Source organism: Spodoptera frugiperda, chromosome 11, assembly GCF_023101765.2.
Source record: "Spodoptera frugiperda isolate SF20-4 chromosome 11, AGI-APGP_CSIRO_Sfru_2.0, whole genome shotgun sequence".
Classification (NCBI taxonomy): Eukaryota; Metazoa; Arthropoda; class Insecta; order Lepidoptera; family Noctuidae; genus Spodoptera; species Spodoptera frugiperda.
Window position 1 is genome coordinate 1799464 of NC_064222.1, and position 16261 is coordinate 1815724.

Sequence of the window (16261 nt, forward strand, 5' to 3'; positions counted from 1 at the left end):
CTCGTAAACAGAACTGAAACTGTCAAATTAACATCTGTTGTCACTTGTCTTTTCTTGTCAGGGTGTACATATTTTCCAGTGTATCTTGGCCTGTGAAGAAACGAAATTATATTAAAATTACTAAGATTGACTTGAGAAAGGTATCAAATTATATTGGGAATATCGCAAGTAAATGTCAAAATCAAATGTCAACCTCGCAATAACCTGAGCGAAATAATGTAATTCAGTTTATTAATTATTCTTTACCTAAGCTCAATATCAAGATCAGCTGAATACTTTGTAGGTTAGAAAATTTCAATATTGATCTTCGAAAGTATAATTTTATAAGATATATTATATAAATGTACCTATACAAGCCGTAGAGTATTTTACTGTGGTAAATGCTCTAAGAGACAAAACCTATAAGGATTGCAGTGTTATCAGCGTTCAGACACAATGTCGATTGAAATTCGGCCACCGACTGACCCGAACTTGTCGAAATTTGTTAAAGAAAATGACTATGACTCGCTCGCCAAGTACCTGGTGGGTAACAACCAGAGATTTCGGGAGAATATCATAATACCTCGGATCCTCGGGCCGGTCATCATCAAAAGTAATGAGGAGAAAATGATTGAATCCACTATCGAGAGCTGCCCTTTCAAATCATTGACAAGTTGTATCATTGGTAAGTGAACTCAATAATTCAAATGAGTGTTAGTGTTATAGATTGATGTAAATATTTCTGTCAATAATTTACATATTTTGTATAAGATATAAGCAGTGAAGTATCATTTTAGCTAATTCTTAGTCTTATCATCATCATATTAGCCATTTGACATGTACTGCTGAACATAGGCCTCCCCTAATGACTTCCAGATAGACTGGTTGAAAGCAACCTGCATCTAGCAGCTCTCTACAACCTTAATCAGGTTGCAGAAAGTCACTACTTAGTGTCTGTCATTCATTGTTATAAATAAATAATAAACAAATCAAACTCTTCTTACCTAAAAGTTATCAAGTTTAATTAAATGTAACCTCATACTTTGTTTAACTATTCAAAAGGTCAGTAGGTCCGAAGTACTATCTTCAATACATAATATAAAACAAAGTCGCAGTTTTCTGTACCTATGTCCCTTTGTATGCTTAAATCTTATAGTGATTCTAGAGGAAGATTGCATGCAAAGCTGGGACGGGTTGCTAGAATCTTATAATAATAATAAAAAGAAATATAATACCAGCTAACAATATTTATTAACCTCTTCCTTGAAAACAGTACTTCATTCTCCATTTTATTTACTTTTCAGGATACGGTCTTGGTGCAGCGGTCGGTCTCTTCACATCTTCCTTGATGCCAAACGTATCAGTAACAGATCCGAATGCAATGCAAACACAGTCCGCCAGAGAAATATTGCGGGAAATGCGAACATCTATGTTAAGCTACGCAAAGAACTTCGCTATCCTTGGAGCTGTGTTTTCTGGAATTGAGTGCTGTATAGAGTCCGCCAGAGGAAAAACTGATTGGAAGAATGGAACCTATGCTGGAGGTGTTACGGGTGGCCTAATTGGGTTAAGAGGTAAAAATATTCAAATAACATAACGATGACACCTTCAAAAAGGGCAGGTATAAAATGTTAAACATTCTGTGCAAGAGGAGTACTTTATTACACGGAGCTTGTTTAGATTGTTTTATAGATTTGTAGCAATTGGTATTCTATTGTCTCTGCCTACTCCCATCAGACCCCATGGGAGATAGTCATAATGTAGTAAGGTAAGGTAGAGGATACTAGTCCTATGTTAAAATAATAATGTGTCTAACTAATATTTTGTAGCTTATTTACAAAAATAAATGTTCTTTTCTCATTACAGGTGGCCTAAGAGCAGGTCTGTTTGGAGCAGCAGGTTTTGCAGCATTTTCAACGGTCATTGATTATTACATGCACCAGCGTGGATAATTAGTAATTTAATAAATTAAAATAATTATTATTTAGTGGTTCTTAGCAATAAACAACTTAGATTTTAAATTAGTGTTTTGCCTTAATTCCCTTATTATTATAAGTCAGTTTGCAGAGGTGTATGTACTTCTGCAACGTAAAATCTACTAATATTCATAGTTCTATATTATATTATTAAGATGTGAGCCTATAGCTGTTCTCAAGGCAGTAAAATTACATACCACCAATACTCGTCGTAGATTGCATCATCTTACAAACGAAAACATGTATTATCTTATTGTAACATGAAGTGAAAGTAATTTTTTTCATATTTATTATTATGCCATAGTTTTCTAATTAAATTATTTCGTTATTTTATTTAATAATAGTTTTTTATTACAGTTTTTAAAAACTACTAAACCTAATGCTAAAGAACCTACAATATCCGGAAGTGTACTGGAACGCGATCTCAAAAGACCGATGTCCAAGTTGGCTTATGAAGAAATCGCAAGTTTCCGTTTTAAAAAATCAACAAAGCAACGGTCTTTGTCGTCGTTAGAGCGTGATTGATTTTTACAAACGTTAAAAACGAAAATGTGTATCGAAGTGTGAGCTGCCGTTAGTTTTGCAGCTAGATATTAGTAATAGCTATCTTTTAGTGTATTTATATTAATAGTGCGAAGTACAAATTTTTCAATATGAAGGATCCTTTTGTTAAGGATTCGGTTATCGATTCGCCGGCCAGGGAGAGCCTGAGAAACGTGGAAGGTTGCTATAACAAGAATATATTTAAGACTAGTTCGTTCGCGAACTCCCGCCGTGCATTGCAGTCAGGTGCGGATAAGATATCGAGGACTTTTCGAAGCGTAAGAAACACCTTCGGGAATCTGTCACAGGTATTTTTTCATGTCCTATTTTATTACAAAAATAATGTTTATAACATATTTTCCTGTACTTAAATCACTTTAATAATGATTTACAAGAACTTTGTATACTGCGAAACTACATATAGTTACTGAAAAATATATCTTTTCTTCGAAAAAATATTCGTAGGTAAAGTATGGCCGAAGATTCCATGGCAACGTAAAATCGATTATATAAATTATTTTGTGACTAGACTACGAAGTATGAACTTGAATGTTAAATAATTAATTACTATTTGTCAGTCTTTAATTAATATTATATTATGGAATCATTGATGAATGTGAATTTAATATTCATAGCATAATTGAGTGAGTATTCACTGACCATGAAACTATGTTAACTATTTAATTAGGTATTTAAATTGTTAAAGCACAGAGAAGATATTTCATAGCCTTGTAACAATAACTAGATTTTACTAGATCTAGATAAATCTAAGACAACCATAAAAATACCACACAATGCATAACTTAACCAACTTGTTGTTTTATAAACAACTTGCAATCCCGGCGAACTCCGTTTACCCTGCCAATTTTTTCTTGTTATAAAATTTTCTTTGCTATAAACCTCACGGAGCCTTTGGAGACCTTTCCAACGAATGCAAAACTGTGGAAATTGGTTTGTGTGTTCTGGAGTTATAGCATCAGATAGGAAAACCTGACTTATTTTTTATTTTATAAACAATATTTATTTAAGTACTATAATTTAAGAGAGATATTCAATCAGCATTTCAGATTGGGAGGCAGGCGCCGTCACCGCCTGACTGAGCCTCCATCACCATGCAGGACGCCAACAACACCAGTCATGAAGAAGAAACAGGTGAATAAAAGTTTTTAATAAAAATATCTGTTACATATTCAGGACACATTTACAGAAGGCTTTTATTTCACTGAGAAACCTGGAAAAAGTTGTTACATGTGCTTGTGTGTTGTTACATGTAATTTTTGTTTGAATATCACTTATCATACATGCAATAGTACCAACACCCTGCTATTGTTTATTGTACTACCACTACCTACTAACAAGTCCACACAACAAAAAACATTATCAATTAATTCAAATAAATAGTATTGTTATACACTCATCGCCCTTGATACATCCTGGAAAGACTATAGGCACAAATTCACTATGGCATTATATATTTAGAGCTAGAGCTCAGAGAGATAAAGAGTCAATAGACTCTTTATCTCTCTGAGCTTCTACCTCTAATTTAATGTGTAGTCCGGTCTTTCCCAGATACTGGGGAGGAGTCCCACGAAGTTGTACAGTCCTTTTGGCATCGAGACACCACACAGCCGGGACTTCAGGATGTCACCATACATGCCTGATACACCAGATCATGGGTAAGATTTTATCTTTATTTAGTTTACTGAGAAGAATAAATGCCTCATTATGATTAAAAAACATAATACAAGATAAAGAATCCTTTCTTTACCCACCAATATTTGCATAAAACACAGTTAAACTCTCGAAACTATTTTTATTCAATTTGAATAATAGACTAAAGTTTTGATGGTCATTTTTCGAATTTTACAAAGCCGCTTACCAATGAAGAATATTTGTACATGTATAAGTAACATAGAATAAAGTAAAAAACCTAGTTTTTTTATAAAACTATAGTTTCTTTTTATTTCATTTCCAGTTTGTCACCAAAGCGGCGCAAAGGCGTCACCCACTCATGGCATATCCTCGCCAAGAAGAGACCTCGGGCGCTCTTCCACTGAAACTTTACTACATGTAACTATCAACGCACAAATGTATCCCACCGCTTACTGTAAAGACTAGCTTCTTGAGTCTCTACACATTGGACATCACATGTGTCTGACAATGACGCTCTGCACTCTCAAATCAATACTAATGCTTTAATTTTTTATTCATTAGTTACTTGAACTATTTTAATATGATAAAAGCAGCTCTTAATTAATAATTTAATTTGGTTACATTGCAAAATATTGCACACATTCATTATTCCAGTTTTTTGGAAGATTAACTTGGAAGTAATTTGTTACCTTTTCAAAGAGCCTATATCCAGCAGTGGCCTAAAAAGCTGAGATACCAAGGGACATGTGATGTTCAATATGTAGGGGCTTATATTGTCGATATTTTGTATGCAATTGGTGCTATACTCATAGTATTTTCTTATACTTGAAATACATTCGCGATTGGCTTATTCCCAACATAATATAGTAACTATAATATGTATTTAATAATACATTAAATATTTATAAGTATCATCTTACCAGTTGGTATGTTAAAGATTTATTTGCTTTGTTCAAAACATAATGCAGAAATCTTGATGAAACTGAATGTTTGGTGTACTGAAGATAATCATATATCATTCTTACGTATCAAACTATTTATTTTACCCACCGATTATTGAATTTAGTTTAAAGCTTTCCAATAGTTCTACTATTTGGTAATGTTTATGTACTTACGTAATATTTAGTATTATATCATATCCAGTATTATGACGCCAAATTGTGTAGCTTTGAGTACAAATTGTATTAATATACTGTCAAACAAAAATGTAGTGATAAATGTAGAAATAAGGATTATGTTAGACTAGTAACTTATTGCTATCAGTTATTCTTTACATTACTAACAAGCTTAGATATTAAAGAAGATATTTGATAGTACGATGAACTGAATAGAGGAAAAGGTTGGCCTTGAAGGAAGGGAAAAGAATGAATAGTATTAAAGTCCACTGCTGGATATAGGACTGAAAAACTAGGGTATAGTTAGACACGCCATTTTGTGTCACTCGCATTTCTGTTTGACAGAGACACACGTACATAGATTTTTTACACTAATACGCTTCGCATTGACAATATTGTAGTCGCCTATTTATATTTATACGTAGGTTAAGATTGTGTGAATTTTTTTTCTGGAATCTCCCGAATTTTTCACTTTATTGTCGAATACAGTTAGCGTCATTAGAACGTATGTAACGGGTAGCTAGTGATTTTGGAAAATTATACGAACATTTGTAGATGGCAACTTTTGGAATAGGTGTAATGTAATGTAATGACGTTGACTGTACTTTTTAAGACTGATTGTCTTGTAGTTGTATATTTTTACTTTTAATTTCGTAATCGAGGCTCAAATGTACCTACCTATTTTTTACAGTATGTATTATTTTTTAATTTTCACTTGTATTTTTAATGCATCGGCTATGTGACACAGCACACAGTGTCTATTGATATGATTAAAATTATATTTGGTTTCTTTTATACAAGATTGTCTTTCATTTCAATGGTATCAAAATAAATAAACGCAGCACTTAAAATAAAGATGAAAAACTAAATTAAAGAATAAGTGGAATTATAAATCTGATTGATCATAATTAAATACATTGAATAAATGTTCATAAAAACAATAAGGTACGAAATAAAACGAAGATATCCAGAACAACTAAGTATATAATATTTATTTAAAAATATTTTCACAGCTTAAACTTAAACGAGTACTTAGCTAGATTTATACTTAGGTACAGAATCTAATCTGTAAACATCACATTGTACTTTGATTTAATCAAGCTATAATACCTATATGGGAAGCCTGTTAGTATTTCAGTTAGACTGCTATTTATAAGAGCTGCTTATCTTCCCAAGTCTTCAGTCTTAGTAAGCTTAAATATAAAGTATCGTGAGACATACTAAATTAACTAAATAATCATGGTTTACTCACGTACATTAATGGAGAAAAGCTCTACCAGTTTCGAGTCACAGAAGGCACTAGCCTACTGAGTAGGCTACGCGATGAAGAGTCCCTCTGTGACTTGAAACTAGTAGAGCTTTTCTCCATTAATATATGTGAGTAAACCGTGATTTTTTAGTTATTTAAATATAAAGGTTGTAACTGCAGACAATGAAAAGGGAAATATCTATTCAAAACCTGTCTTAATAACCAACCATATCAGGTAGGGTATGATTTTTAAGGCAATTTGATAGTTCGGAACATGAAGCAAATACAAAGAGATGTCATAATTGAATTTCCCTTTAACATAAAGCGTGACACTTTACGGGGAGCGTGAGACGTTACAAACGACGCCCCTTTCTATTTTCCAACATGCAATCCCATACTACAAACACGTTGCCAATTGTCCACATTTTAATATGCCGCTTTTTGAGCGCTTTATCTTTTTACTTATGATATCATAAGGCAGGGCCGATTTGTTTTGTCACAGTGCACAATCACATTATGGCATCTCCTCTTTTTACTTGCTTCATGGTTCTGAAGCTTTATACAATTTTATCATGGTTATTGAGACTAGTCGTTAGTTACAGTTTAACAATAAAAAATAATTAAACACGTATTTTTTATTTTGTTAGAATAGGCAATTTAAGTTTAGGAGTGCAGGCTGGCTATTTTTTACAAACAAGAGTCGTCATGCGATATTTTAAATTAATGTATCGTCGTAAGTTTTTTATTCAAGAAAAATACGTGTCCAATATCTTTACAAGATGGATAAAAAATATAGACCTACTGAGTTGTCATATTTGAAAATACTGAAGTTTTAATTTGGACTAGGCATAACATTATTTAATTTTTTACACGGGTAATACCATGTCAACATTTGTTTCCCGCTAGTCAAATTCAAAATGTCAGAGAGGTATTCTTTATTTTTAATTTTCAAGTAAATACTAATTTCACGTGGTGACGAACCATGGTGTCAGTTTTGTGAGACAATAATGTAGATAGCATTTTAGTTCCAACTATTTTATGAGTCCCGTGTAGTAGGGTGTGAGCCTATTGCCATGCGCCGGGCACGATTTTTGAAAATATAATAATACTTTGCCGATCCGGTACCTAGTCAAACCTGAGCGGTCTTGCTCAGAAGACGCTTGTACCACAGGTACTTTTTATAAAAATAAATAGGTAGTACTTAGCCAGTAGGCTAATGCACATCTGTAACAATGTGGCCTATTTCATTTAATAATGGTTGTTTGACAAGAAAATTAAAAATGTAAAGAAAATTCTTAAGAATGTTTGCACTCTTACACTCAATGATTGGCATTCAGTAAGAGCGCAGACTTTCTGAAGTGGGATTAATTTATCAAGGAAACTCAAGATTTTTCGTATCATCTAATAATATCTTCTGATTTATTTTATTGTGGGATCCAAGACAGTTATTCAAGTCGGCCGGACTTTAGTGTTCCGGTGTTTTCATGGTTGTATCTACTGATTACAGGAGTTGCAGAGGTTTTGGGAGGTTGTAGGGGGATGGGGATGGTCAAAGTCAAAATCATTTATTTTAATTAGACCCAGGAAGGCACTTTTGAACGTGAAAGCAAATATAATTACTACTAAGTCGTCACTACTAAGCTATAGTTTGAGTACGACTCACGATTCGGCAAAGTATTTTTAAGATTTTCAATTCCAACATGATTTGATGAGCGATGCGAAAGGTACATGTGTGGGAGGCGAATAGTTGTGTTTGATATGTGTATCGTACAAATAAAACATTTCTTTACATAACGTTATGTCCAGTTTCAATTTATTCACTAACTAACATTATAAACAGTTTAATTTTCAACATTTTCTCATGTTGTAACACTTATTCATACATTTTATAGTATGGCAACACAAGAATTTTAAACTTATCAACTATACTGCCAGCGTCATGATGTTGTTTAGATAAAAAAAAAGTTAGTAACAAACTAAGATATAACTCGCATCATTTTTCAATGACAAAGTCTGCAAATAACCAAATAATGTAACAAGTTACTAACAAATATCACAAAAGCTTACGATAAAATAACGAACATTTTATAATTAGTAATTTTAGTGGCACAGTCAAACAATTTAAGAACTAATAAAGAAAAAAAATCAAATCAACACTGGTACCTGGCAATTACGTCAAAAGTGTCTATGGAAACAAGATTCCGCCCTCCATTACAAAAAAAAAGAATCACTATCGTCCAAAATAAGTTTTGTTATTGAATAAGTATTTTTGCAGTATCAACTAAAGTTTTATCATTTTATTTTTACAACTATCTAACTAGACTATATTAACAAATACCGGTAAGATAAAGAGTAAGGCTTAAATACCTACAACTACAACATTGTAGGTAGCTTAGGTAATTTTTTAAAGTATTTTTACATTGAAAACTTAATTTACTTACTTTGGTGAGGATTTTCAGTACTTGGGTCCGGATGGTCTGTTCATATAGCTCTGAAAGGAATTTTTATAAGTATTAGTGATGATGATGATGATTTTCATGCATGCTCGTTGGTTAAAGGTACTTTTAATTTGGCCCTTCTTTAATATATCGCCAAGCTAGTTGCTATATGTCAATCTAGGGCGCCCTCTATCGCAAGACCCATTCATATCCGCCTTGTATATTTCTATTAGTGATACATCCTTATCAAATCTATTATAGCCACCATCAATAAGTGAAGGTACATGAAGTATCGCGCATAAGTATGGACAAGGAGTAATTTCTACAGTATTAGTAAATTGACTCTACATTTATGACTATTCAAATTCAATATTGCAAATTCTGCATTTACTTTCATACATTCGCATCCACACTTAAAAAGTATAAAAGTCAAAATAATTTATTTCAAATAGATCAGGAAGGCACTTTTGAATGTTAGAGCAAATATAATTATGTTAAAAATGTCTGTCTATCGGTCAGTCCTCTAGTGAAGTGTAGATTCCTATGGAGAAGAACGAGCAAGAAACTCCATGGGTTACTCTTTTTCAATGTCACAAACAGTTACTAGAATCTTTTTGGAAATAGTCTGGTTAGCAACTACTGCAAGTTTGCACATCCACATTTTTCCCAAACCCATTATCTATTTCAACTCAAGATACACCGATTTAATTTTAAATTAATCAATTAATTGATAAAACTTTATACGAGTAATAACGCAATTGGTCATTACATGGGACTCTAAACACAACTGGAAAAACCATGGAACATTATTTTACAGATTAAAAACGAGTAACACGCAACTGAAAGAAAGTTGTTGACTAGATTTTGTAGTAATAAAAGTTCACCGTTTAGCCCACGGGAGGTACAAAATCAAGTATACATACAGAAGGGCTCCTGAACGTCACCAGCCGCTGGTTAAAGTTAGGTCGCGGCCGCGGTCGCATTTGAGGGAGCATTGGAGGTCGCATCATATGTGTGCGCGGCGTGCCCGTCGGAGGCCGCATGATATTGTTCAATACCGACCGATGCCGCCAATATTTCTTTCCACTGTTGTCATTAGGCGGAACAAAACTAGGTCGCGAGCCCCCAGGACTCTCCTGATCGTACGATGGACGTTGCTTCGTTGGAGAGTGATTGAACGTAATCGGTGGACCCATGCCTATAGTCCTCGTTATGACTGGTACGGGAGATTCATCGGACGGTTGGTTCTGTTAAAATCATTATTAATTTCATGATCATCATCAGGCTATTTACTGTTTTAATACTTATGAAAGTATAAATAAAAACTCTTTATGACACTTCCAAAGATACACTATACAGTGAAAGTCAAAACATTACCCCTCCTTAATACCCCAAATCAGAAAAAGCCCGCAACGCACTTGTAACTGCCCTGGTGTTTCGGGTGTTCACAGGTGGCACCGATTGCTTACCATCAAGCGATTCGTCAGCTCGTTTGCCGGCTTATGCCATAAAAATCATTCCATAATGAGTATAAGGACTCACCACGTTGCTGATGTTGGTGGTGTCGGGCGACGCCGCCGGCGGCTGTCCGTCGCCCGCGTCCGACTGCACCGACTGCGGCTTGTCCAGCTTCAGCTGCGAGCACTCCGCTATCATCGATGACGCCAGCATCGACGAGAACGCGTACTGGTTCTTCAGCAACATGTACTCTTCCAACACGTCCTTGTTCACAGATATTTGCTTCTCAAACATCCTAATCATTGAGTTGCTAAATATAGCGCAGTTCGTCAACCGCATCATCTGTATCAGAGCCTTCGCTATCGGCTCCTCGAACGGCAATATACACACGCGCTCCAAGATGTGCTCGACCACATCCTTGTTAAACGTCCTGTCGTTATCCACCATGAAATAAGTAAGAGTTAAGAACACTATTTTAAACCTTGAAAAGTTTTGCGTTATGGACATGGTGGCCATAAACACGTCGCAGAGCAGTGTCCTGTTGCCCTGGTCGGCGTGCACGGGCAGTTTTAACAAATCCTCACATATACACAAGTCAACCGAGTTCAAATGCAATAATGTTATTTCTATAGTATTTACTCTAATCCGTGTGTCTTCCTCAGAATCATTTCTAGCTTTTACGATGAAATCGTAAGCCATTTCAACGAGTATCCGAGTGAGACCACGTTTCGCACATTCCTCGACATAGCACAGACCGAATCTCCTCCTGATCGTAGTCCAGTTCCTCAGCAGCATGTACTCTTGTATCAACAACCTTTCATCTAACACACCAAGCTTTGCTGTAATTTGCTCGCAGGTAGGTATCACGTGCGGAAAACGACATTGGCCCGAGTATACCTTGCGGCAAGTGTTCAACAAGTTGTAGAAACATAAGTTGGCGAATACAATACTCCGCGCGCGTGGAGTCCTTTCAATGATACTGTCCATTAGACGCGGTCTCTTTTCCACATCGGGTGGTCCTACTCTTGCATTTAATTCTATATTCTCACTAAAGTCTTCGTAACTCTCGGCGTCAGCGTCCTCTGTGCTATTACTTTGTTTATAAATAGACGTTGAATCAGCATTTTGTTTTTCAATAACTGATTTTATCTTAGACGCTGGTCCTTCAGTGTCGGCGATTTTGGTCGGGAGGTAAGTATGTCTTTCTACGTCTGGGGGGGAGACTTCAGTAACAGGTCTTGGGACGTACTCCTCGACGGGGCGCGCATTGTACGCAGGGTACGAAGCAATTGAAGTGTTCATTCTAGAAGATTCGAAACCCGTTATGCTTTCGGCGTACAAAGAGAGTGCATCATCGTCATCGTGGTGGTCATAGCTATAGTTATTCCTGGAGGTGCCTGCTTGCATTTCGTCTTCGAAAAATTCGTCTCTTGGAACTTTAGCTGTCGCACTCGAAGCATAGTTCTCAAGATTAATTGACAATTTCCTAAGAGGAACAGGTCTAGGTTCCACGAAGTCCTTTTCAGGAGCCTTGGTACTTTCTTTAACCGGAGATGGTTGTGCATCTTTATGGGGGATTATGTTTTCAACGGGTGCTCTCTCAACGATTTTAGGGATACATTCAACTGCAGCATCTTCCGTACTGTCGGGATCTAAGATATGTTTGAGACGACTACAATGTGATATCACACCAAATTCATTATCCAAAATATCAAACATTTTGTCTTTGAATTTCACGAGGTTAGCGTTGTTCTGTTCATTTTCTGAGCTGATCCAATTTATTATTTCCATATCTAATTTATCTACTAACATAATTAGTGTGTCAGTTATTGTAGTATAATCTGGGGGGTTTTGTTTATTGCTACCTTCTGGGATGTGGCTACTAGGCTGAGATGAGGAACTTAGATTTAAGGAGTTAGCGTCTACTATGTCATTTATGGGTTCAGAATCATTTTCCTCACTGTCTGAACTATCAGAATCGGAGGAGTCTGATGAAGAGTCATCAGAGTCAACTGGATCAGTCGGTGGGACCTCCTCCTCCTGGTTCTGAAGCTGCTGTTTACTTGCTTGCTTGTTCTTCAACTTATTATCAATATTTTTGAGAACTAACATTGGCAACTTCTTATTGATACGGACGAAATCGTTGGAACATGCCGTAATACACGTCGTGTTGCTCGAACTGGATATATCCTTAGTCCACGACAGATTGGAGCAACTGCTCACAGATGTCTTCCTGGAGTCTATCGGTGCTGAGTTGAATTGCTGGGCATTTTCGTTTTCCGTTTCTTTTTTTGCTAATTTTTTGGGTTGGTCAGGTATCGGAGGTGATTTATTAGCGGGGTCTGCGTTTCCTTGCTTACCTTTGGATCCTCTCCTGAGCGCGGCACGGGACTTTGGTGCAGGGTTGTTGGCTCTAGACTGCAGTGGTTTCGATGCAGATCTACCTCTCCTAGACGCAGGTTTAACCTGCGGTGCTACTATTGGATTACTATCAGGTACCATCTCTTCATCATTAGCAGTAGGCATTTCTGTTTTTATATCAGTTTTCTGTATTTTAGTGTCTACTTTTGCTTTCTTTGCAGATGGTTGACTATTGGCTGTTGAGTCAGCCAACCTTTTTCTAGTGACTGAAAGAAAACATAATAATTATTACAAATGCATAATATTAGTAAATATTATACCTTTAGGACAGAATATTTACCAATTCTTCTCGTAATTGTTGGTTTGGCAGGTACTTTTATTTCTAGTTTTTGAGATTTGGTATTTGTTGAAGTCACAGCGTTTTCTGTAAAACAAATAATACATATTAAGAATATATTACACTGGAAATCAAATACGTTTTGAAAATGGTTATTCAGTAGGGCAAAGTAATATTTAACTGAAAATTTGAATGTCCAAAAATGCTTTGCCCAATTAATTATTATTTCTCTTTCTCTGCTGCTCATTAATATGTGAGCCTTTAGCATGGCTTGAAACTAGTCGAGTTCCTCGTCAAACAGTTACGTGAGTAAACCGATAACATATGTAATAATTAATTGGGCAAAGTATCTTTGATTCATTCAGTTTTTCGGATTCCATCTCATGGGATCTGGAAACATACTTGATAGGGCTTTAGACTCCCAATATTGTACGCTATCCATAATAAAACTGGGGAAAAAGGATGTTATATCCCTGCCATCATCATTACATAAAAGCTATGGTAACAAACCTGCATTATTATCCATTTGCTCTCTATCTTTATTGAAAAAGTCAGTAATTTTCTTTTTTCTTCCTCTTTTGACTGGATTTTGAATTATAACTATATTATCTAAGTGAAATTTTGGCGGTTCTTCTTTAATTAATTGCTGTCTTGCAACTGGAAGAGATTACATATGCGTTAGTATTAATCTATACTAATTAAATAAAGCTGAAGATTGAAGAAGAATTTGTTTGTTTGAACGCGCTAAGGTAAGAACTATTGGTCCAAATTTAATAATAATTTTTGTGTTGGATGGTCCACTTATCAAGGAAGACTATAGACTATAAAACATCATGCTATGCCCTATAGGAGACGAGAAAAGTGGGTGAAACTGCAATTTGTTACTTATCAAAGGAATACAAGACATATTTAATTTGTTCATTAGTCATAAGATTATCAAAGTGTATGCTTACTTGACAAACTAATTAATCATATTATAGAAATATCATATTATCAATGAAAATAATTAAATATTCATGTAAACATGGATGTTTGTTATAGATAACATTATTTAGTATGCTTATAATAGACTACCAATGTCTTCCTTGTTGCCAAGTATGTATAATGTGGTAGGGTTTTATTAACACCACATTTTAACATAAACTCTTACTCAGAGACTTTTAATTCTTTAACCACCTATTTCCATGTCCCTGCCTCTCATATTTTATTGCTGTGACAGAGAACATTCATAATTTTTCATTCTATTCACACAATTACTCCTCCTTATTTAGTGTAGATATAATTATTTAGATTTGTAGCCACACTCTTAGGGGCATGGTAATTGATATTTAACTGGGTGTTTAAAGGGTTAATGATTACTTTTAAGAGTGTGACTGCCAACTGTTCTGCAAATAATTGCTAAGGACAGGGTTAAGTAATCATTAAATAACTTTGAGTATGGCAGAAAGTGCAAGTTGCATCAAAAATTCTACTAAATAAGATTTTATCATTTTAGCCATAATGTTATGTTTATGGGAATAAAAGATGATAAAATACAATTAACTGTCATGTTTGACCTTAGCAAACATAATGTCTAATGCGTGAACGGCACATAAGACATTTTATGGATTAAAAATCTAAAAAATCTGGTAAATAGCCATAATACAATAGGTACCTTCATTTGCCAGATCTACTTTAGTTTTTGTATCCAAGAGTTTCTTGAACTGGGGAGGTCGCTTCCCTCGAACAATAGGGAAGTGAATTCCTTCATCTGTAATAATAATAGTATACTTTTTTAACTTGTTGAGTTTGAGGTCCCATACTACAAGTATGTGCCCGATCCAATTCTTGAAAACGGCCATATCACGTTGTATTGGGATTGATCTATCATCACTGACAGGACTATTGTAGCCAATAAACCTGATATAGTGGTGTTAGACCGACAAGCGCGCGCCACGATGATAAATCGATGTCGCCATCCTCAATGACAAATTGTTTTTGGATACAGAAATTGGATATACTTGAGAGTAATTTTCTGTATTTACAAGTATATAATGAATAGTAATAATTTTTCTAGTGATGGTTTAGTTCACAATTAGTAGAACTAAACACATACAAGAAAAATATGTACCTAAAATAACGTCTGGTGCGTTATAGAGACACTAGACAAGCTGTTTGTAAATCTATCATTTATATTCTCTTTGATGTACTAAGAAAATTTTTGCAATGAAATTTCGTATCAAAATTTAAGGTTAAATCACTTTAACACGAGTGTTATAGTATTTAAGCGTTCTAAGAAGTTCCCCAAGAAATATGAGACTCGGTTCAAGCAAGCTTTATTTATTTTTGCAAACTCGGCAAACTGTTCACTTACCTGAGTTCCCAATGTTATTCCTTATAGGTATGCTAACTTTTATGTTGGTAGGCATATTGAATTTAGGTTTTTCTTTCTTGTTTTGTAGTTTTTCTGTACTGTTTCTTTTAGTTCGCTGATTTTTAACACTTTTCCTAGGTGACATTTTTGTAAAATTATGAAAACGTTAGGTCATTAGGTGTCTGAGATGGTCTTCAATTAGTACGAGTTATTCGTACATGAAATTATGGTTTATGGGGCTATTTTGCTTTTTACAATCTTACACAAGTGTTTTCTTTCGTATTATATTTTGATTCAAAAATTAAGGTTATCATTAAACAGAAAAAACTTGTCTTTGCTACACTGCTGCGCCGAACGAGAAACAGTGCTGCCAGTGAAAAAATTTGGGCTGCCGTGTTTAGCAGGGAAAATTGCCGTGTTTTTTAGGAAATAAATTTATGAAGGCCGTAGCAATAGTTAAACGCTATCTTTTTTATATATTTTAATGAACAGAAAATATTTTTTCATTATAATTTTGATAACATTAGTGAAACTAAACAGAAACTTAAAAACGACTTAGATATACTGACTTATCTAAACAGTTATCAATATAAACTAGAATTTGCACATAATCGAAAATTGTTTGGTTTCACACATTCATTCAAAAATATGAACCAATTTCCCCTATACTTATTATACTCTTTGCTAACGATGGCAACACCAACCTAGTGCTGCTATTTATTTTATATAGTCGATTATTAAGCTTTTTCATCTTAAAGTTCTGAATTATCTGTGGAACCAGTATTGATAATTTTGACTT

The 16261-nt window shown here is 34.8% G+C and overlaps 3 protein-coding genes across 6 annotated transcripts; 2 read left to right on the top strand and 1 right to left on the bottom strand.

Annotated features, from left to right (window-relative positions):
* The first annotated feature begins 49 nt into the window (after positions 1-49).
* LOC118275135 (mitochondrial import inner membrane translocase subunit Tim22) lies at positions 50-2000 on the top strand. Its single transcript, XM_035593002.2, has 3 exons — positions 50-664; positions 1284-1553; positions 1846-2000. Exons 1-3 carry the CDS (start codon positions 436-438, stop codon positions 1929-1931), a joined length of 585 nt encoding a protein of 194 aa, XP_035448895.2. The 5' UTR covers positions 50-435; the 3' UTR covers positions 1932-2000.
* A 419-nt stretch (positions 2001-2419) lies between these two features.
* LOC118275114 (uncharacterized) lies at positions 2420-6066 on the top strand. 2 transcript variants are annotated; one of them, XM_035592977.2, is made up of 4 exons: positions 2420-2806; positions 3558-3650; positions 4068-4174; positions 4474-6066. In XM_035592977.2, exons 1-4 carry the CDS (start codon positions 2609-2611, stop codon positions 4553-4555), a joined length of 480 nt encoding a protein of 159 aa, XP_035448870.1. In that variant the 5' UTR covers positions 2420-2608; the 3' UTR covers positions 4556-6066. The 2 variants fall into 2 exon arrangements, with proteins under 2 accessions (XP_035448870.1, XP_035448869.1); XM_035592976.2 differs by having other exon boundaries at positions 2422-2806; positions 4053-4174.
* A 2240-nt stretch (positions 6067-8306) lies between these two features.
* Positions 8307-15882, bottom strand: LOC118274745 (uncharacterized). 3 transcript variants are annotated; one of them, XM_035592436.2, is made up of 8 exons: positions 15463-15881; positions 14764-14859; positions 13620-13766; positions 13113-13196; positions 10496-13038; positions 9877-10200; positions 8957-9006; positions 8307-8528 (listed from the first exon to the last, which is right to left on the bottom strand). In XM_035592436.2, the coding sequence occupies exons 1-7, from the start codon at positions 15605-15607 to the stop codon at positions 8971-8973; spliced, it is 3375 nt and encodes a 1124-aa protein (XP_035448329.2). In that variant the 5' UTR covers positions 15608-15881; the 3' UTR covers positions 8307-8528; positions 8957-8970. The 3 variants fall into 3 exon arrangements, with proteins under 3 accessions (XP_035448329.2, XP_035448328.2, XP_035448330.2); XM_035592435.2 differs by having other exon boundaries at positions 8307-9006; positions 15463-15879; XM_035592437.2 differs by lacking the exon at positions 14764-14859 and having other exon boundaries at positions 8307-9006; positions 15463-15882.
* Positions 15883-16261: the final 379 nt, after the last annotated feature.

Bases quoted from the DNA above. Each gene is read 5' to 3' on its own strand.
- LOC118274745 (XM_035592436.2), bottom strand. From the start codon at position 15,607: ATGTCACCTAGGAAAAGTGTTAAAAATCAGCGAACTAAAAGAAACAGT. The intron at 14,860-15,462 runs GTAAGTGAACAG...TTATTATTACAG, and splicing joins GAATAACATTGGGAACTCAG to ATGAAGGAATTCACTTCCCT. The intron at 9,007-9,876 runs GTATGTATACTT...AATTCCTTTCAG, and splicing joins TGACGTTCAGGAGCCCTTCT to AGCTATATGAACAGACCATC.
- LOC118275114 (XM_035592976.2), top strand. From the start codon at position 2,609: ATGAAGGATCCTTTTGTTAAGGATTCGGTTATCGATTCGCCGGCCAGG. The intron at 2,807-3,557 runs GTATTTTTTCAT...ATATTCAATCAG, and splicing joins CCTTCGGGAATCTGTCACAG to CATTTCAGATTGGGAGGCAG. The intron at 3,651-4,052 runs GTGAATAAAAGT...TTTAATGTGTAG, and splicing joins CAGTCATGAAGAAGAAACAG to TCCGGTCTTTCCCAGATACT.
- LOC118275135 (XM_035593002.2), top strand. From the start codon at position 436: ATGTCGATTGAAATTCGGCCACCGACTGACCCGAACTTGTCGAAATTT. The intron at 665-1,283 runs GTAAGTGAACTC...TTTACTTTTCAG, and splicing joins ATTGACAAGTTGTATCATTG to GATACGGTCTTGGTGCAGCG. The intron at 1,554-1,845 runs GTAAAAATATTC...TTCTCATTACAG, and splicing joins TGGCCTAATTGGGTTAAGAG to GTGGCCTAAGAGCAGGTCTG.